A 21311-nucleotide genomic window follows, 5' to 3' on the forward strand; every position below is an offset into this window, starting at 1 on the left:
ACCACAGTGAAATCCAACATATCGTTGTTATAAAGAATCAAAATGGGTCAAATTGTTTGTGAGATGAAATATGGTGATGTAGCAGCTATCGTTTATCTGAATTACTATTTAATTGTTCTTTAATGTATTTTTTTATTACTTAAGTTAACTGTTGGTGTTTCATCAGGAAGGGTGTCTGTCGTAAAATATTTGCCAAATAAAACCACAGGGAGAGGCAAGGCTGAGATGGTTTGGGCATGTAGAGGAGGGATACTGGATATATGGGACCAAGGATGGTGACTATGGAGCTGCCAGGAAGGAGGAAAAGAGGAAGCTCACAGAGAAGATTCATGGATGTAGTGAAGATGTGTGTTGTTGATACATTCCTGCATACCTTGGCATATGATTCCGGACCACAATACAGTTATTACTTTTAATGCATATAAGCCTATATTTTTACAATTTTGCACTATTATTTAGTTGGATTATTACTTTTATTTAAGTAAAAGGTCTAAACATAATAATTTACCATTTTGTTAAACACTTCTTCAAACCAAAATATTCTTGAAACCTTTGTGTTGAATTAAACTCTTTGTTTACTGTATTTATTTATGATCAAACATTCATAAGGTGAGCTTCCCACTACTATGAAATTTTACTTCCACCATTTGCCAGGCAGATCTGAGTCAAAATCTAAAGTCCTTATCTCAAAATGTCTCAAAATCTCAGAGAGACGTGTAACCTGAAATTATTTGGAATTCTTAAGTCAATATTTGGAATGACAGACAACAGAAAATATTTTTCTTTTTTCAGTGGCAGAAACAAGCTTCCATATCCCTCCCCCCTACAACATCATTTAAAAAAAAATCCTGAAAATGCCTAGACAAAAGGAAAAAAACTCATTTTTCCCCTTACAAATATATGTTGTTTAACCGTATACTTGTGATTTTTTATTTATTTATTTTTTGGTCAATGTAAATGTACAAATGTCCTTATAATTACTCGTATTACCCTTATGATAATAATTATCTCCATGATGCCATAGGCTTGACCTGTCGAGTTTACCTCCTTTGTTAGGTTGTGCAACTACATTTCCCATAGTTCCTTTGAGAGTGGCTACTGTGTTGGATGACAGCTATCCGGCGCCGAAACACCGAAAGATACTCAGACGACATGGCGGCCACGGGTGGAGGGAAAATTAGAAGCAGGAGATATCATATTGCCGCTAAACCTTACGCCAAGAGTAAACAGGTAAACAGAATGAACAATTTAAGTTTAAAGCCCGTTTCGAGGACCGTACAGTGACTGTAATGCTTGTATTCTTGAGGTCTTGTTATTGTTTAGTTGGAGACATTTTGTGGCCTGCAGTTAGTGCTCGTGGCCTCCACGCGCTGCTAGCATGCACAGGAAATGCTAACGGCTAAAGGCTAGCTAACTAGCTCATAGGTTAGCAAAAGCAGGCGGGCTTGACAGTCAAATCGCAACACGGTGTGTCATTTACATTAGGTTACGAGTGTTGATTAAGTGCTCATTCACATGCGAGAAGTTGAGATGGCCAACATTTGCTGAAGTCGTGAGTTTTTAACTGTTAACAAAGTTCGTAGAAAGCGAGGAAGTAGGATTCTAACCGTTAGCCGATGGAGCTAGTGCTAGTGGACGCTAGTTTCGGGGAACGGCGCATTGTTGTCCTCGGTTCTTAAGTTTTGAGGCGTCATACTGTTGCAGGTAGACGTGGCAAGATGGTTTGGTTCTAAGTAACAACTGTCTCGGGGTACACATAACTGTTTTCCATTTTAAGCTTGTGTTGGTGGGCTGGGTGGAAACCTTTTAAGTGCTAGGCACCGTTAGCCAAATCAAAGCCAGCTGAACTGCGCAGAGAGCATTGGCTGCTTGGAAACCCACATGGTTACCTTAGTGGGTATATTTGCCGCCTGGACAGCGGTATTGTTGGCTTTAAGACCACCCTGTGATCTTAATGGTGGCTAAGACTATCTTGTGTACTTTTGTGTTTTTGTCAGTTTAAAAAAAACTCCAGTTAACTACAAGTGTATTGGCTACTGGAGTGCAAATTAACTGGAAATCTTTCTTCCTTTCTTTCTTTTTTTCGAGAAATATACAATCGACTTTCCTTGACAATCGTCTTTAATAGTCGTAGTTGTACAATCATCAGCACCAGCACAAAGTTGTCACATTTATGAATTTCAAGTAAGACAGGATTTTGGATAGATATTATTAATGATCAAGATATATTGATTATACAAACAAAATACTACACATTTTTTAATTCGACTCTTCTGGGTTTCATGGTTTTTGTTTTCCTCCCGTGTTTGATGCTCTGGATCAGGTAATATCACAAATCAAGTATAATCAACATGTTTCTATCAAGCATTATAATTGATTGCATTCATACGACTATGTTTGACTCTTTACAAGTTGTGGCAGTGATTTATTAAGCTGCTAATTGACCAGAATCCAATTCAGGGTCACAAGGGCAGAGGGCTGGAGCCCATCCCAACTGTCATAGAACGACAGGTAGGGTACTCCCTGGGCAGGTCGCCAGACTGTTATAGGGATAATGCATATACACAGAAAAACATTCACACTTCTACCTAAAAGCACCAGTTAACCAACAGCAGAAAAAGAAGATTCATGTAATTTTCCAAGCTCTGCTGTTGTCGTGCCAGTGTCATGTTACAGCTCTTAACAGCATATCTCACATAATCAGCAACCCAGATTTTGCATAATTCAGCATTGATCCCATGGCAATGTACCCTTTTGACTTCGCACATAGTGTTAAAATAGAAATGGCATTCATGGTAACAATGAAGACAAGTACATGAAACTGTGGCATGAAACACAAAAAGAAGTTGAATAGTTTTTCACCTCTGTAACATGCGAGTCAAGGTTAAGTCTTTTTAAATTGTGCATCGATTCAATAGCACATGATGCAGAAGTGTTTGAACTTTCATATTTAAGTAAAGTCTCACTCACCCTCAAACAACAATTACCCAAATCTTATTTACAGTTTAAAAGATAGGTTTAATTTTTCATCATCAGTTTTGTTTACACAACACTTTGTTGAGAAAGCAGAAGGAGCTTGGTAGGATTGCAATTCTTCAAAACAGTCGGGCTGGCTTCACTATAAGAGCACAAATTTAATTAGATATTGTTCACTTCAGGCTTCTCGAGGTTGACGTGCAGTTCGTGCAACACTCTTGGGTCTTAGCTATGCTACTGTGTCTACAGTTATGATTTTTTTTTTTTTTTTTTTTTAAAGCAACACTATGGTGGTGCTTATGCTCATTTTTCACATTTTATACACATGTGAATACACTAGTGTATTTGCACACAGGGTAAAGTACAGGGTGCCCCACAGGTGTGTGGCATAGATAAGGAGGAAGGAAGGAGCATATATAGCTTATCAAGTGTTGAAAGTCACTGCGGGGTACATGGTGTCTCCAAAAGATGCACTTGCAAGCTGGTGCTTTTCCTCAGAGCTTCCTTTTCTGCCTTCTCTTATCACAAACAGCATTGATGTCTTAATATGAAGACACCCAAGTACAGCAATAACACCAGACTTTACATTAAATAAATGTTTTCAATAAACGTCTTCTTGCATCAAAAGACCACCAATTTAGAATCCACTTAGTCACTTATCACATCACCTGTTCAAAAAGCTTAAATCTGAAGAAGACTAATCTTTTCACCTGCTGTTTCAGGTTACACACTGAAAATAAGGCTGCTAGGCTGAGTTTTTTTTGTTTTCTTTTGTTTTTAAGAACAAACCAAAAGTAAAATGGTCTGTGTGCTGAAAGTCTATTTGCCACATAGCTTCAAATTTGGCAGGTTCTTGTTAAACTTAGCTACAGGCTGAGAGATCGGTCAGTCCTCTCTCTGGAACTGTTTTCACATTTGGTGTCTCTGGTCAGGATGCTTTCTGAAGTTTCCTTTTCTCACATTTTGCAGTCAGTATGAAACAGTTCATATCAGACATATTAACACTGCTGGAAATATTCTGTTTGGTTTAGCTGATGAAGCTAGCAGAGCATAAATGAGTTAGGACGCAGGCAAGACTGCTCAATAGTGCACTGGACTGTCCTCACATCAGCTCAGTCTGACCTCACACAAACTTTTGGGTGGATATTTTTCATTTGAATTGATTAATGTGTAGAAAAATTTCCCAAGATCGAATCCATATGTGAAAACACCCTTTTTACCTTCTTAGTATGAAGATTAGCTTGCCAGTATGCCAAAGAGACAGAACTACAGTTATGTCATTACTTTACACTAAAACAAGAAGAGTGCTATCAATGAGGGCACAGTGTTCCTCGTGTTTAGGTTGTATTTTGTGGCAGAGGCAGGGAGTATATGCACACTGCAATAGCAGTTGCTCATGGGCATAAATTATTAACTTGTAACGTGCCATGTGAAAACCTGTATAAAGTTCAAATTTTTTTATTAAAAAAAATTCTAAAATGTAAGAACTTATAGATTAACATGCAAAAAAAGTTTAATTTATCTGTGTTTAATTGTTTTCCATGACTTTTTAACTCAAAGATGTCAAATTATGACCGATGTTTATTGTGGTTTAATAATTACACAAATTGTCACCTGTAGTATGTTCATAAATAATTAAACTTCTGATAATGTGCATTATCATAGCTTATATTTCGGAAAAAATCACTAAGCACTAATTAGCTGCTCTCCACTGAGTGTCTCCTGCTGTGGATGAGTTTCATCATTGTGGACTGCAGTTGCTAATGGTCGAGCTCGCTTTGTAGCCTTAGTGAGCTGTGTGTAGAGGTCCATGACCAAGCTCTCTAGTTGCTGTAGTTTCTAGTTAAAGTGAATCACAGTTCTTCTGCAGGACAAATTAAGGACTGCTGTTGTCAACTGCAGTCCAAGATGGGGAAGTTGGAATACAAGGCCCAGAGCTAAATTGCATAGACTGATGAGCTACCGAGTAGGGAGACAAGAATGAGGGGAACTAAATTAATTGTAGATTGTTTTGTTCTCAGAGATGGCTTAAAAAAGTTACAAATCATAAAATGTGTGTCCCAGTATAACTGGGTGTTGAAATGCATTTACTTTCTATGCATGGTATTTAGAAGATTTGACTCCTCTGCATCGACAGGAATTCATCCAGTGTTTGACCTGAGTACAGTGCAGAACGTCATTTGCTCAGTGTTTCACAGAAGCATGCACAGTGCCTGACCCAATTTCTGTGCTTGTTTTGTTTTGCGCCAGTGAAGACGAATAGAGTCTCATTGCAAATGACGGGCTGTGCACTTGATTCAAATAAAAAAATCCAATGTATAGCTGTAGTTTGCTAATCTGCAATGTCCAGGGTTTTTATGACTCGGTTATGTGGAGTTGATTTACCACAAGTTTATTAGGTCTTTTGACTGAGTATGGGATTTTTTTGTGTTTTGGTGTTAAAAGTGAAAAATCCACAAGACTCAACTAGCAACACTTTTAGCAGGGAATTTTATTTTACATACATTGCATAGTGTCCAGTGCTAGTTGTCAAAGGAATTTTCAAATGAAACAGCTGCAAATACTGACTTGGTTTGTTTTTTATGTTTAATTTAAATATTATTTATTTTACACCCTTATTGACTCTTTCCTCTCCCCTCCTCTTGGTTTTATCAGCAGCAGTCAGGCCTCATCAGTCGAGTGACAGACACAGTAAAGAGCATCGTTCCTTCCTGGCTGCAGAAATATTTCAAGAATGGCGATGCTCCTGAAGGAGGAGTGGATATACATGGGACAGAGCAAAACTGCAAACCGCCTCCTCCTCCTAATGGTAGCGAAGAGGGACCACCTCCCCTCGATGGACGTGACTCCCCAGAGCCAAGTACTAGTAACACAGGTGAGGGGTCTTTCAGATCATATGGTTAGTGGTGATATTTTTTTTGTATTGCTGAGCTCACCTGTCACATTTGTCCTTCTTACACAGAGCCCTCAACAAGCAGAGCATCCCTGAACTTTCAGGAATATGTGCTCTCGCGACCTCCTCTTAGTCGCTCCCATCTCCACTTCACCCCACTGGATGCCTCCTCCCCAACTTTGGGGGCTTCCAGTAGCCTCTTCTCACAGCCCTCCACCTCCTCAGCCCCTGGACCCTTTTCCACTGGCTTTTCCTTGGTAAAAGAGATTAAGGATAACCTGTCACAGCATGAAGATGATAACATCTCCACCACAAGTGGATTCTCCTCCCGTGCATCTGACAAGGGTAAATAGATGGCAGATTTGTGTGTTTAAGTGTTTTGTAATGTAATCTGACATAATGTAAATATTTAAAAAGTGGCAGCTACAAACATGAAATCCGCAATGTTCTGCATACACTCGCTTTTCCTCCAAAGTGGGTTGAGATAGTGGAGCAGTTAGAAGAAATTTAATTCTCAGTTGATGAGTGAATTGAGCCTCAGTGTTGAGTTCTTTGGATCTGTTGTGCCGTTAAACCGGTCTGTGTTCAGACTATTTGGCTACTGTTGTTTAAATGTAAACACACAACTACAACCCCATATATAGCCTTGACCGCAATGTGTTGGACTTCCATACATTTGCATATGCAAAGCTGATTTCTTTATTCCAGGACTCTACCCTTTGAATACTGTTTGTTCGTGGGATGAAACCATGTTTAGCACAGCTAGTAAGGTAATTACAGGATGAAGAAAGGGAGTCTGAACAGATTTGACGTAAAAGTTATAATTTGAGTTGATTTTTATGATCTTCTTATAAACATTGTTTTTCTCGCCTCAGACTAAGCAGAACTGGTGATTTTGCTTTTTGGATACATTTTTAGATTAAAATGCAATCAAATAAGTATTGCATATGTGGATGGGCAGTTCAGGTAGAGGGGATCTAGTATATACAAACAACTCAGCCACATAACCAAAACAAAGTGCTGTAATTAAAATAAATAAATAAATTACATTTTATATCCCACACTTTTTGGACAGATTTTCAAAGCCCTATAGAGCCACGGCTAGAAGCTAGATTAACACACTAGTGCTCTCTTGAATTATAGAGATTTTCAGTATCTCTTTCTTTTTCAGATGTCCCCACTTCTAAAACGGCATCACTTCCTCAGCTTTGGTCCCCGGAGACAGACAGAACAAACTCTGGACCTCAACCTTCCCAGTCCAGCCTGAAAAAGCCTGCTTTCAACCTGTCTGTCTTTGGAACATCATCCAATGTGAGTGTTTGTCTGTCCAACAAGATCCTGAATCTCTCAGCATGTAATGTTTCTAAAAAGCTCTTAAAAAAAGAGTTTCATACATGTTTTACCAGGGTGCCATGAGATGAGTGAGGAACATGATTGGGTGAAGCTTGCTTATCACAACAGCTTCATGTAAATGTGCTGATCTTTGCTTCGAAGTGCAGTCAAATGTTGATCCTTCGAGCTCTAAATTATAAATTTACAGTGATATTTTTGTTGGATAATATTAGGGCGATTATTTTGATAGTCGACTAGTTACCGATTATTTTTACGATTAGTCGACTAATCAGATCATGCATCTATTGGACGTACAACGTACAGCTTATTGCACCAGCATGCATCTGCTCTTATATAACTATCATTAGCTTACAGTTTTAAGTGTTTAAGGTATGTGCTAACTAAAAATAAAGACAAGATGATAGTTTATTACATTTTAATGAAATTTGCTGATTGTCTCGGTGAAGTTTAATAAACTCAGCCATCTGCTCCTTGCTATCTAAAATATAACAGGACACTGGAGTATATTCTCTACCATCTCACACTTCTGATGATCAGTTGTCTGCTTGACGTTTATACATCTGTGTAAAAACTATAACTTTAATCTCAGCCAAACCGATTTACTCAGGAACAAATAAAATACTGAAAAAAGCCAAACAACATTGTTAAGTTATCTAAGTGACTTGTACATCACGTTTGACCTGAGTAGCGAAAGAGGGCGGTGGGTTTGAAAACAATTTGCCGGGAGTTCGGTGTTCTCACGGGCTCTAGTGAGCCTTGAACCCCGGCTAGCTATCGAGCTGCTGGGTAACAGACGTCTCCGAAAACGTCGGAGCGCTTTTGAAAATATGTGGTGTCTTGATAAACTGAGCAGATATTTGAGGTTTACACAGCTACATTCTCGCCTGAAAATATGCTAAACGTTTATTTTGTGACCCAGAAAGAATAATAAGAGTAATATTAAAACTAACTAGCTGCCGCCATTGTTGGAAACTGAGCAGGGCCGCGCTATGAATTCTGGGACACAGCTTCTTCTTCTTCTTCGGGGTTTAACGGCAGCTGGCATCCTTGTACATGCAGTGCTGCCATCTTCTGTTTCAGTCCGCTATTACACTCTTAAATTCTACTACTTATTCCTGGATCTTTTGGGATCTTACAAAGTCGACTATTAAATTAGCCGTCAACAATTTTGATAGTCGACTAATCGTGGCAGCCCTAGATAATATGTAAAATCACTGTTACTATCCCTCTAAGAGACAATATCTTGTTTACAAGATTACTTTAGTAATGTTAGGCTGCTTTACATTTACTTTTTGAGGCCAACCAATTCATAGCAAGTAGCATTGCTGTTCAGTCTAGCTCTGATTTTAACAAGACAAAACAACAGTTGAATATTTAAACAAAAAAGTAAGAGTAACGCCTAATACAAGTCTGAGCTTGTCGGACATGTTTTAGGAAGCTCTAATGTAACAGTTAGTAATTCCCTGTAAAACCACATGAGATTATAATAAATTAACTTCTAAGAATATGTGAAAGCTATGGTTTGACCAGTAAAAGTCATAGTATACCTTTGACTTTCATTGTATATTGAAGGCACTATAACACATATTTGCAGTTTAACTTTGCACTTGATTTATTTTGAAATGTTTTTCTTATTTCATGAGTTAAAGTAAAGTAAATCATAACAAATAGCCCTCTCATAAATTAGGATAATAACTAATTTAGGAATGTATGAAAAAATGACTCAGAATTATATTTACCTTCCTCCGTTCCAGTCCACTTTAAACAGCACTGTGCTGAACTCTAGCCAGCTTGGAGATTCACCCTTCTACCCCGGGAAGACCACCTATGGTGGTGCAGCTGCAGTCAGGAGCTTGCGCAGTCGTCCTGGAACACCGTATCAGGTGAGCAAGATGATGGTCATGTATGGTGTTAAAACAGAAGCTTTTATTGTTACCATGGCACCGAGTAGCAGTCTATCGCAGTAGGTCTTATGCGTTGTATTTTATTTATTTATTTTTAATTTGGTTGGTACACCCTTGTAAAACATAATATTCATGCATTCACTATGTTACATTTACAGGTGTGCTTGCATTTATTTTTAATGTAGCTTGTGTTGAATAAAACAGTGAAAACATGGGTTGCACTGAAGTATATTTTTAATCTTGTAATAAAAAGTGTCTATATATCAGGAGTTTTTGGATTGTCTAACATTGTAGTAGTTTGCAGTAGTTTCTGAGGGTCGGATTTGATCCAGAAAAACACATGAATGCCCTGCTAATGTAGACTGTTGTTCTGGTAGTGTAATGTAGTCCGGCTTATCCAGGTAGACAGTTTTATCTAATAAAGTCCTTTTTCTTCTTCTTCTTCTTCTTCTTTTTTTGTCTGGCTGATGTTAGGATTATCTGCTTTTGTGACCACAGTGATTGGTACCAGATGTAGCACGTAGCTAGCCAACCTTGGCTTGATTGTTTGCTAATGTTGCCTTTGGCAAAATGGCACTCAAAACCACAGCAGTTTTGTGTTTGTTGAGTTTGTGTTGGAGTCTGTTTGGTGGAAGCTATTAGGACTGTGTGGTATGATTAAAATCTCATATCCTGATATGTTTCTGTTTTACATGAGAAATTTTGTACTCAGGACTGAACATTACTCATTCATATACGATTATTTGTCTCTTTTATTTAAAACTCATGAGCAACTGTTTAAGAATGTAAAAATGCGACTTTATAAAGTCTAAAATACTTCTTAAAACTAAATGATTAAAGACCCAGCATAAAATATTATTATACAAAACATCAAATATAAACATTGTACCTTAAAGGTTCACTCTAGGATTTATTTTGACCATGTGATGGTTCTTTTGTTTCTCATTCGTAAACTTGCTCCATATTCGTTCATATGGTTCTTTCATAGGTGGTCGAATAGGTTTGTGGTGGCCCGTTTTGCGGACCACTGTGCAGCATAATATGCAAAGTACAGTTTGGTCTCTGTCAGACTTTCTGTAACTAAACAAAGTTCTTGATACAGAGGTAGTTCCTGGGTTAGCAGTAAGATCCTTCATTTGTCTCAACTCACCGTTCTCTCTTTCCGAGCTACAATGTGTGTTCTGTCTCAGCTCCACTCGTCATTCTGGTATTCATGTTTCTGTTTGCATCCATGTGTTGCCATGTAAGATTGCCCACCATAATACAAATGATGATGAAAATATCGCTGTAAACGGTGTATTTGGCAACACAAGGAAATATATAAGTGGTTACTGGAATCCATTTCAAAGCTGTTGTTGCTTACTTTTGGTGATGTGAATGAGAAGGAGGCACAGCATTCAATTTTTGTCCTGCGCACAGACACCAGTCCACACGCTGTTGGGTGTAAAATGCTAGAGAGGTTAAAGGTATAATATGCTCATATATTGGCAATAATTGTGTTTAATAAACAATAAATGTTGCATAGAGCATGTTTAAGATGTTGGAGTAAGTTGTTTGTTTGTGATACTGACATTATAGTTTGAATATTGATTAAACTGTAGACTGAAGTAGTTTATCTGATATGCAGGCCCCGGTGAGGAGACAGATCAAGGCCAAGCCTGCTGGTGCTCAGCCCTGCGGGGTAACCAGCGCCACAGCCAGACGCATCCTGCAGTCTTTGGAGCGCATGTCGAGCCCACTTGCTGTGAGTACACACATGCAAGATGAAATTATACTTTTTATTATACTAGTTTGGTGTCCCACACGGAAGTGAATATGCAAATATAAACATTGTCGAAATGTTCTGGCAGGTGTTCCTGCTTAAAATCTTTAAACCTGATGGACATTTATTTGTCTTCATTTACAGGATGCCAAGCGAATCCCTGCAGCAGCCTCATCCCTCTTACTGTCACCAGTAAGAGCTTTTAATATTCAGCATACACATCTGTGACACTTTGTACATTGCAGCACATGATGTGAGGATAAACACCCCAGACATTGAGAAGCTGGTTTATATTATTTTGTTATACTGACACCACATCCAGCCCAAAAAGTTCTCACTTGAGTTCTGTCTTGCAGCCAGTGGATGGTGTAAATCCAGATGCGTTACATCTCCTGTCTAAAAGGAAACGGGTAAGTACCAGTTTTAGAATATATGTGGCCATCAAAATTTTAGTTAGCTCATAGCTGTCCAATTTTAGCCTTGTACCTCTGGTTCGTTAATAACGGTGTTGAATGTGGGTGAAAGCTTGTGGTTGCAGATCAACATCTACATTTCTCAAGTGTCCTCTGCAGTGTGCTTAGTGATACAAACAGGAGATCATTGTACAAGTGCAGCAGCACTTGTTGCAATTTGTCTTCATGTCATTTCTGTCCCCTACCGGTTTGGTCTCCTTTACGCTTATTAACGGGAGTCTCCTCAGCTGTTCCTCACTCTGTGTGTATCTCTTATGTGTCCTCACACACCTGTGAGCAAAACTCTGGCAGGCTCATGAAATGGTGTTAATGTGCGCTGTATTAAGTGCTGTCCATTGTTAAATTGTGCCAGCTCTGGAATGAACTTGTCCTCAGTAATAACTGTCAGGCGTTGCCAGCTGTAACAGCTGCAGTGCAGAACAATGGTGTATTCACCCTTACAGGTCTGAACAAGAAACCCTGCTTACCCAAACCAGGGCTTTCATGTGTAATTTCTGTTTTACTCTTGGCATGGTTCAAAATATAACCAAGCAGTTACTAGAATTTTCTTGGTTATGCCTCTTGAGGCAGTGGTATTTTATTTTTGTTTTTCTTTTAGTCTTACATAAGCAATCCTGATACGAACCCCATATTTTTAAATTAAAATATAATCTTGACAGTCCTCTGTGGGTCCACATTGCAATTTCTTTATGACAGCATCTGAAGGATTGCTATAAAGTTATCTTTGAAGTACAATTTTATGTATGTTTAGTAGAGCTGGGCGATATGAGGTTTTTTCATATCACGATATGTTTTTTTCATTTCAGGCGATAACGATATCTATCACGATATAAGCCAAATAACTATATTCGTAAGATTTAAATGTGCCGTTGCTCACAAGTAAAATGTGAAATAATCAGCAGCTTGTTTTTATTTAAATATTTATTTCCCATAATAAGTTCAACAGGGTAGATGTACTTAAGGAACATGAGACTTTTTCAGATAAATAAAGGCAAATATTGCAAACTACACAAAAGGCAGCCGCTAAAGCGTTTAAGTTTCAAAATAGAACAAACAAAACAGACTAAATTGTCAATTCCACTTAGAAACAAAATATTAATTCTAAAAATAAATCTTAGTTTGTTTTACAGAAGAACAGACAAAACTGACTAACTTTTGTCAATATCAATTAAACTGAGAACTAAAAGGAAATTCTCAATCTCTCCTTGTTGTATAGCTTAGCTTTTCAAACAGTTTTAACAGTTACTTTAGTCTGACAAAAGCCGAATGACGAATTAGCGCTTCCAGTCAGAGACTGAGGCTACGTCCACACGTACACGGGTATTTTTGAAAACGGAGATTTTCCGTTTTCGTTTTAAAAAATAATCCCGTCCACACATAAAGGCAGAAATGAAGGAAAACGCTGCTATGAACATGCCAAAGCAGCAGGTGGCGCTAGATTCCTAACCGTGCCGAAATGTTGGCCAATCAGAAGTCTAGAAGCCTCGGTGGGAAAAAGTAAACAAAGCTGGGGCATAGAAGCAGAACCGAGTCGTATGTGTGGAGGGACAGTAACTGTGTGTATATGTAAGCATTTAAACACTGCAGAGAGTAGAATTAACAGTAACAGTATTGTAGAAATTCATTTCACCGAAACAATAACGTGGCGCACAGTGTGACGCATGCACCAGTTTATTGTATTTCCAGACTTGCTTTCGGCACAATTTACAGTGCACGCTACTCTGTTTTTTGTCAGACTTGAAATAGCCGAAATACCTTCACACTACGGAACTTCTATGGCTCTTCCGTTTGACAATCTCTCCGGCATTGGAACCATCATCTGTTTTCTCTTCGGTCACGCTCGGTTGATTTTTCTAGCCGGCACACTCATTTCCTCCATTACGCGCTGGCTCCATTACCCGCTGGCTGCTTCCCAAACAAACACACGTGCGGCTTGGCACTTGTGCTGTACGTAACAAGCCACGCGACGTGACGCTGCGGCTGTGATTGGTTCGGCTCTGCGCTACTTAATTTGGATTGGCTGACCTTTTTTTTTTCTTTTTCTTTTTTCTTTGAGGACAAGAGCGGCGAGGTCTATCGCGATAGCTTAATTTCTCTATCGAGTAAAAGTTATATCGCGATACATATCGTTATCGTTCTATCGCCCAGCTCTTATGTTTAGAGAAGTTGATGTTCACATTTCAGATCGGTTTCATTTTTGAGTAGAAAGGAATGAACTGTTTCTGAATATGGACACAGAAAAGACCAAGAATCAAACACTGCCCTCTCAGTTAACTCTATTTTTATTTATTTTTTTCCTCCTAAATCCAGATGGACTCTAACCTTCCACCAGTGCAAAAACTTGTGGTTCCTGCTGCTTCTGTGTCAGGAAACCGCTCTGTGTCCTTCAGGCCTACTTTAACCCCCGGAGGAGTGACTCGAGCTGTAGACAGGACTGCAAGAGATACGGTTAGTTGCACGGTGGTGCCTCCCGCCATGATATTTCTGTATTTGACTGTAGCCAGTCAGAATATATCAAATATAAAAACTGTTTGTAATCCCTTTGTTTTTGCATTATTCCCATAGCACACAAGACAATCACCACAGCTTCCTGAAGCGACCCCAGGTCCATCTCAAAGGTAAAACAGTGACTCTGATTAATCAGGTTCAAGTCTAACTTAAGAACGATGTTCCTGTCTCTGAGAAACTGAGGTAACAGTTTCCTCAGTCCATTTACTATTCTTACATTTTCAGATTTATGTCCTGCTTAAAAATCTTGTTTAGAATTTATCTCACAAATTAATTTATTTTAGTCAATTTATTCAAAGTAAGAAAACACGACAAGTTAAATGATTCAAATGGTTGTTTATACCTGTATTTGTTGTTTGTTTTTGTTGTTGTTTTTTTAGCACAAAGAGTTCTAGTGGACCAGTTTATCCTCTGTCCAGCACACCTGCAGTCAGCAGCGTGAGCTCTGGAGGAGGAAAGATGAAGAGAGGGAAGACCAGTGCTCGGCCCTCCTCCAAACGTCTGGAAGATGAGGTGAGATCTTGATTTATCTAATCGTGATCTTTTTGTAAGTTATCACAGTCTTCATCCAGTAAGAGAAACAAAGGTATAACGTGTTGCTTCTGCTTGTTTTCTGACTGCAGGTTGCGGAGGTGCCAGAGCTCCCGGCCATTTTACTTCCCATCAGCACATCTGCATTACCCACCTTCAGCTTCTCTTCTCCTTTGCCGCCGCTCAACACTTCCACTAGCTCCTCTCCCAAGATCCCGGCTGTTACTCCTGTTAAGGAAACAGTCCCAGATAAGGTACGTCTTAAAGCATCCAAGCGTTTTTCTGTCATAAAACTGCGAGTCTCAATTGTTAATTGACATCAAAACAAACTTTGAACTAGTTCAACTTGACTTTACTGGTGAGTAAGTGACTGAAATAATGCTTTTCAGTCAGCACCAATTAGGGTTTTTTTTTTTCTTTTCACTTTTTACAGGATCCACCAAGAGCCTCAACACCACTTTTCACATTTTCCTCCCCTATTGTCAAAACCACTGCTGCTAGCCCACCTTCCTTTTCCCCCTCTGTAAGTATTTTTTCTACTTTTTTAATAATTACACAACCTTGCTTTAGAAGGTTAAATTGATAATTGTTTCTCTGTAGGCTGGATTTACTTTTAGTGCACCTGTAGCCAAGCTGGGTCCTTCTATGGTGAATGGAAAGCTGACCACGCCCATAGCAGCAGCAGGTAAGTGTTTTGTGTCACAAAAATGCCAGAGGCCCTTTCACATACATTGTGACAGTATATTTAAAATAGTGCTGTCAGCATTAATCTCGTTAAAATGACGTTAACACCATAACTGCATTAATGTGGCAAATCTGTTAACAAGTTGCCGCGGATTGCCCTGTGCGTAGGGCAGCAAGGCGTCAACGTGTCAGCGCGGTTAGCTCGTTAATGGATATTTGCCTCGTTAATGCAGTTATGGCGTTAACCTAATTTTCACAAGATTAATGCTGGCAGCACTATTTGATTGTATTGAGCAACGTGCAGCATGGTGTCGGCTGGTGAGCACTTGCTAATGTGTGTTGTACTGAAATTTTACTGTTGTGCAGTGTGATGTGTATCTGCACGACAGTTAGAAAAGATGGTGAGCAGCCACAAAGAAGACACAGTACAGTCAGAGTGAAGCACCCATTTTGCGCGGTTCCTTCTACTGAAATGATTTATGATAAATGGACTCATACTTGTATGTAGGGCTGGGCCATATTATACCGTTCACGGTAATACCGGTACAATGTTAGGCAAGAAAATTAAAAAAATCAGAAAAGAAAATATTGCGATAGAATATGGGTAAAACGCGCATGCGCAGTGCCTTTTTTCTTCATACGCACATGGCTGAAAAAGCATGGCGGCAACGGAGAATGAGAAGGGGAAAGCCAATCGTTGAGTGAAACGGATGACCCAGTTTGTAAAAATGGTGCCACTTCAGTGATGTGGAACTGGTTTGGTGTTTGTCTGTCAGATACCCACCAAGTACTTTACCAGGTGTAACTATGAAGTTTAACTTCCAGGCATCCATGAAAACAGAATTTATTACATTTAACGGAGTTAGAAGTTAGCAGGAAGCTAGCGGAAGTTAGCTCGCTAGTTTCGCTAGTTACCTAAGCATGATATTGCATGTTCTGACTGAGAGATTTCTGAAAAAATTCAAACGTACAGCTCTGCTGTCACTTCCAACATAAATGAAGACAAAAAACTAAACAGCAGTGACGTTTGTAGGGTTACTGAAGTTGGGCTAGGTGGTATATAATGATGTGCTACGTGATCGCTAGCGACACAGCTATGTTAGCATAACATAAACAGTGAAGCTGCAGGATAAACGCTAATACTTTTCCACTTAGTAAAAGCTAACGTGAGGGTTCCTGATGGTTAGAGACAAATGCAATCGCATGGCAGGATGCTGTAAACGGACCAAACTTCAGTCAGGAGAACAACTGAGATAATCCATCCACAATAGAAGGTTAGTCATTAATATACTGCAACAACATGGGAATAGAGCAGCTGTGATAGAATACAGCATTAATGAATCAATGTTACAGAAGCGGAGGAAGCAAGAAGAATGAGTTGAATAAAATTTGATTTATCTGACTGCTTTGTTTTGCTTAATGTGTCTTATAATCCCGTGCACCTTATGGTGCACTCTGAAAAAAAAAATGTATTTGACTTTTTTTATTTGGCACACTGCAGTTTAATGTTGCAAAGCACCTCTTTTTAACTTCAGTGGATATTATACATGGTTATGCTCAGGATATGTCAGCCCATTTCTACTGGAAATGCCTTTGGTTAAACTTTCAGCAAGGAATTTGCATTTGCACTGTTAAATTTTTATATAGCTTTAATGCACATTAAAAATAGCTGCTTGTTTAAGTGAAAATAAATGGATGGGTTTTTTGCACTAGTAAAGTTGTGGAGTTGTATTTTGTATTTTGTCTCGCATCAATTATATCGTCAGTTATATCGTTATCGCAAATTTTCAAATATATATCGTGATAAATATTTTTGGCCATATCACCCTGCTCTACTTGTATGCTTTCCTTCTACTCACATTGAGTATGCAAAACATTTCATACTACAAGTCCAATTCAGTACTTTTCCTCTATGCCTAAGCATTTTTCTAACATTCACATGCTGGTGTCTGACGTTTATTGGCAGAGGAGCGCTGTTCCGCACATGACGTCACCCTGTTAGAAGTAATTGTGGAGTGAGCTCTTTGAAGCCTAAATCATGAATTCTGGCTTCCTGTTAGTTTGTATCAACTGAGAAACCTTGAAATGAGTTTTTGGTCTCATGTTTTCATGTTTACAGTAAAAGCAGCTGTAAAAAAAAGCACAGAAGACTTTGAAGGACCTTTCAAACCAGCCAAGACCTTGAAGCAGGGCAGCGTCCTCGATCTTCTCAAAGCCCCTGGTTAGTCTTTGTATTTTGTGTTATCAAAAATTTTCAGATGTTTGACTTTGAAGTTCATTGCTTTAATTAATGTTCTGGTTTCTTCAGGTTTCGCCTCTCCAGTCGCTCAGATATCCCCAGCTCGCGATGCTACTCCCCAGCAGACGTCCACACAGTCCACTGCCCCCGCCTCCACCTCTGCAACCTCCTCCATTTCTTCAACGGGGTTTGGTGGTTTGTTCAAACCCTCAGCAGACTGGACCTGTGATGTCTGTTTGGTTCCGAACAAGCAGTCAGACACTAAGTGTGTTTGCTGCGCAGCCCCACAGCCCAAGTCTTCATCCAAATCCATGGACAGTAAACAGTCACCCTCCACCTCTGTTGGGCTGGAGAGCAGCAGCAGCACTAACACCACCTCTACCACTACAACCACAACAGGTTTTGGCACAATGTTTTCCAAACCTGCCGGCACCTGGGACTGTGATACCTGTCTTGTTATAAACAAACCGGATGCAGTAAAGTGCGTGGCCTGCGAAACGGCCAAACCCGGAACGGGACTCAAACCCTCACTGACTCTTTCTTCGGCCTTCTCGCCGGTTAAGACTGTATCTACTCCTGCAGCCGCAGTTTCTACAGAGTTCACCGGGTTTGGAGACAAATTTAAAAAACCTGAGGGTGCATGGGAATGTGATACCTGTATGGTGCAGAACAAAGCAGAGGACACAAAGTGTGTGGCCTGCACGAGTGCTAAACCAGGTAATGAATTAAAAATGTTGCTTTTCTGTTGCTGAATCTTGGCTTTAGGTTGCACCAGCTCTCCTTTGCAGTTTTTCAACTTATATATATATATATATATATATATATATATATATATATATATATATATATATATATATATATATATATATATATATATATATATATATAAAAAAAATGTATTTATTTTTTTCCCCTCATGATCTCATCATTGACTGTGCAGGAGCATCAGCAGGAGCCTCTTCATCAACCAGCAGTGCCCCTGTGTTGGGATTGGCAGAAAAGTTCAAGACGCCGGAGGGAGCCTGGGAATGTGATGTCTGTCTTGTGCAGAATAAAGCATCTGATGTACAGTGTGTCGCCTGTCAGGCAGGCAAACCTGGAGCTAAAGTGGAACCCAAGGGTAATAAATGCACTCTACTTGCAGTATTTTTCAATAGCATGTAAATACTAGTTAAGTGTGTAGGGTACTAAAAGGTTTTCTCTTGTGTTGTTGTTTCATTACATCACTTTTCCCTCTTTAATTGTGTCCTCTCGTTTCAGCCTTTGGTTCTACTTTTGGTTCCTCAGCCAGTGGAACCTCAGGATCTTCTGCCTCTAGTACTGGAGGTTTTAAGTTTGGCACATCAGACAGTACTTCAGCATCTGGAGCAGGGGGTTTCAAATTTGGAGGCTCGCTCACTGAGTCGACCTCGTCTTCTTCATCAGGTGGATTCAAATTTGGAGTACCGTTTGGAAGCTCCTCATCAGAAACCACTTCTAAAGGCACTACTGCTACATCAGGGTTCAAATTTGGCAGCTCGTCTGAGAGCTTTAAATTTGGGGCTGCCTCTAGTGATGATAAAAAGTCAGACCAGCCTGCTGCAGGTTCTGGGTTTAAGTTTGGAGCTAGCGGTGGGATAGCGTTTGGAACTGGATCTTCTAGCACAGAAGGCAACTCTTCTAAGGGAGGCTTCACAATTGGACTTTCAAAACCCGAAGAGAAAACAACAGTCACCTCGACAACCTCCTCATCCTCCATTACTTTCACGCCTCCCTCCTCTCAAGAAAATAGTAACAGTAAAACATCTTCGAGTGACACAGCATATACAGACACCGGCTCAGGCAGCATCTCAGCAGCCACAGCCGGGTCTGTATTTGGGAGATTGGGGGAGCCGAGTTTGGCCACCAGTGCACCACAAGTAGTCCCTACTTTTGGGTCCTCACAGGCGGCTAAAGAACCCGCTGCTCCTACATTTACCTTTGGTAAGCCAGAGGAAAAGAAGGAAACGGTTACCTCCTCTGCTCCGTCTACCTTCCTCTTTGCTGCTGCAAGTAAGGATGCAGATACTACACAGGCCTTCACTGGTGGCTTTTCGTTCAGCAAGCCCAATGCTCCAACAGAGCAACCTCCACCTGCTTTCACTTTTGGAAAGTCAACAGACAAGAATGAAACATCATCTTCAGAAGCCCCAAAGCCTACCTTCGCTTTTGGAAAAAGTGCTGCAGGTACTTAAATTTCTGTCACTTAACAGCACTTTGGGTAGATTGTGGTTTCTAGACCATTCATGCAGTTTCTTTTACTATCATAAAAAATGCTTAAGCAATTCTGGGATTTAGTATCTTGCTGCAGTTCAGTAGATTCATTTTATAAAATTTTAATATTTTTCTTGCAAGAAGATGCCAAAGTATCCACGTTTTCACCCTGTGATTGTGTAGGTCTTTTGTGCTTAAAAAAAACATTCTACTCTCTCATTGTATTACTAAGACCTCAGGATGTGTGATAACCTGGAAACATCTGTTTGTCTTTCATTGCTATGACATGTGTGTTGGTGCCTTAAAAGGATACTGTGGGTTTAATTGCTGTTTTCTGCTGTTTTATTGATCTCTGTCATGATCTCGTCCTGCACAGAACCTGCTTCTGCTGCTCCAAAACCAGCTTTTTCTTTCCTGGCAAGTAAACCAACCAATGTCACCAACTCCACCACTTCATCGTCCTCCACCCCAACTCCCAGTCTGTTTGGTGCTGCCAGCGGCAGCAGCAGCAGCACCTCCACATCGGCCCCAGCTCCCTCTGCAGCTCCAAACACTTTCATGTTTGGTCAGCCTGCTGCGGCCTCCAGTGACGCTCCTCCAGCTAAAAACTTCATCTTTGGCCAGAGTCAGGACAGCCAGCCACCTGCCCCCTCAGCTGCGCCTCTCAACTCCACTTCTGCTCCTGCTCCAGCTCAGCCTTTCATCTTCGGTTCTCCAACCAATGCTGCTGCTGCTGCTGCTGCTGCTCCTGCTCCTGCTGCTGCTGCTGCTGCTGCTCCCACCTTCAATTTTGGTGCAGCAGCGCCCTCTGCTGCCTCCTCATCAGGTCTGTAACTATGAAGTATCTACATCAGGTATTATAAGTGATCAATTTGTTTATGATCGACATATGTATTTATGTTTTCTATTCTTTTTCAATCACAGCTCCATCTGCAGGTCCAACCCCATTTGTCTTCAGCTCGGCTCCCTCTGCTGGGTTCGGGAACAACCAAACTCCTTCATTTGGATCATCTTTCGGATCTCCTTTCCCAGCCACACCTTCCCAGACCCCAGCTTTTGGGGCCAAACCCAATCCTCCCCCGGCCTTTGGACAGCAGAGTAACCCCACCCCTGTATTTGGGCAAGGTGCTAATCCCGCACCAGGTGAGTGGCTGGCTTTCGAGCCTCATGATTTTAGTTGTGACATTAAAATGTAACACCTTTTTTTTTTTTTTTTTTTTTTAAATCAGGTGGAGGCTTTCAGTTTGGAGGAACCAGTGCATTTGGAGCTACAACCAACAACACCTCAGGTGTGTTTACTTTCGGAGCAGGATCTTCAGCCTCCCCTGTTCCCCCTGCCAACCCCTCTATCGCTCCCCAATCAGGTGCACCTGGAGGTGGATTCAACTTTGGGCAAACTCCGACTTTCAATATTGGGTATGTTGCTTTTTCTCAGTTTACAGCTAATATGTAAAGTTTTCCCAGTGTATGCACATCAAAACAGCTTAAATCCAAGTTAGCGTGCCTTAAATATCCTAAATTAAATATTTAAAGAGTGGTATTTGGGCTGCTATCTATAAGTGTATGTTAATAATAATAAAAATCAGATAGAAAAATGATACTACCATCGATGTATGTGAGATGCTGTCACTAGTTGCACCTGTCATTCGCTATCATTTGAGAACGAGGCGGCGTAGGGCCTTTAAATTGATACCATAGGTACATCGTCAAAACATCTTGGAAGAGTAAGACCATCAATGACCTCAACTTATCTTGT

The 21311-nt window shown here is 40.1% G+C and overlaps 1 protein-coding gene across 2 annotated transcripts in view; it reads left to right on the forward strand.

Moving 5' to 3' along the window:
• Positions 1 to 1107: 1107 nt before the first annotated feature.
• Positions 1108 to 21311, forward strand: part of nup153 (nucleoporin 153) — a 22514-nt gene continuing 2310 nt past the window's right edge. Inside the window, exons 1-21 of one of the 2 annotated variants that reach the window (XM_085346189.1) lie at positions 1108 to 1230; positions 5632 to 5851; positions 5939 to 6214; positions 7041 to 7180; positions 8977 to 9105; positions 10754 to 10870; positions 11033 to 11080; positions 11245 to 11298; positions 13672 to 13809; positions 13927 to 13979; positions 14250 to 14382; positions 14493 to 14654; positions 14834 to 14923; positions 15001 to 15085; positions 17204 to 17305; positions 17393 to 18040; positions 18264 to 18443; positions 18584 to 19528; positions 19932 to 20381; positions 20480 to 20698; positions 20785 to 20971. In XM_085346189.1, coding sequence (XP_085202315.1) covers positions 1108 to 1230; positions 5632 to 5851; positions 5939 to 6214; positions 7041 to 7180; positions 8977 to 9105; positions 10754 to 10870; positions 11033 to 11080; positions 11245 to 11298; positions 13672 to 13809; positions 13927 to 13979; positions 14250 to 14382; positions 14493 to 14654; positions 14834 to 14923; positions 15001 to 15085; positions 17204 to 17305; positions 17393 to 18040; positions 18264 to 18443; positions 18584 to 19528; positions 19932 to 20381; positions 20480 to 20698; positions 20785 to 20971 — 4499 coding nt within the window. The remainder of the gene's footprint in view (positions 1231 to 5631; positions 5852 to 5938; positions 6215 to 7040; positions 7181 to 8976; positions 9106 to 10753; positions 10871 to 11032; positions 11081 to 11244; positions 11299 to 13671; positions 13810 to 13926; positions 13980 to 14249; positions 14383 to 14492; positions 14655 to 14833; positions 14924 to 15000; positions 15086 to 17203; positions 17306 to 17392; positions 18041 to 18263; positions 18444 to 18583; positions 19529 to 19931; positions 20382 to 20479; positions 20699 to 20784; positions 20972 to 21311) is intronic. The other variant, XM_085346190.1, reaches the window with a different exon arrangement.

This window comes from Diplotaxodon limnothrissa, linkage group LG22, assembly GCF_057381915.1.
Source record: "Diplotaxodon limnothrissa isolate DT_005_m linkage group LG22, D_limnothrissa_male_GT1.1, whole genome shotgun sequence".
In the NCBI taxonomy this organism is placed as follows: Eukaryota; Metazoa; Chordata; class Actinopteri; order Cichliformes; family Cichlidae; genus Diplotaxodon; species Diplotaxodon limnothrissa.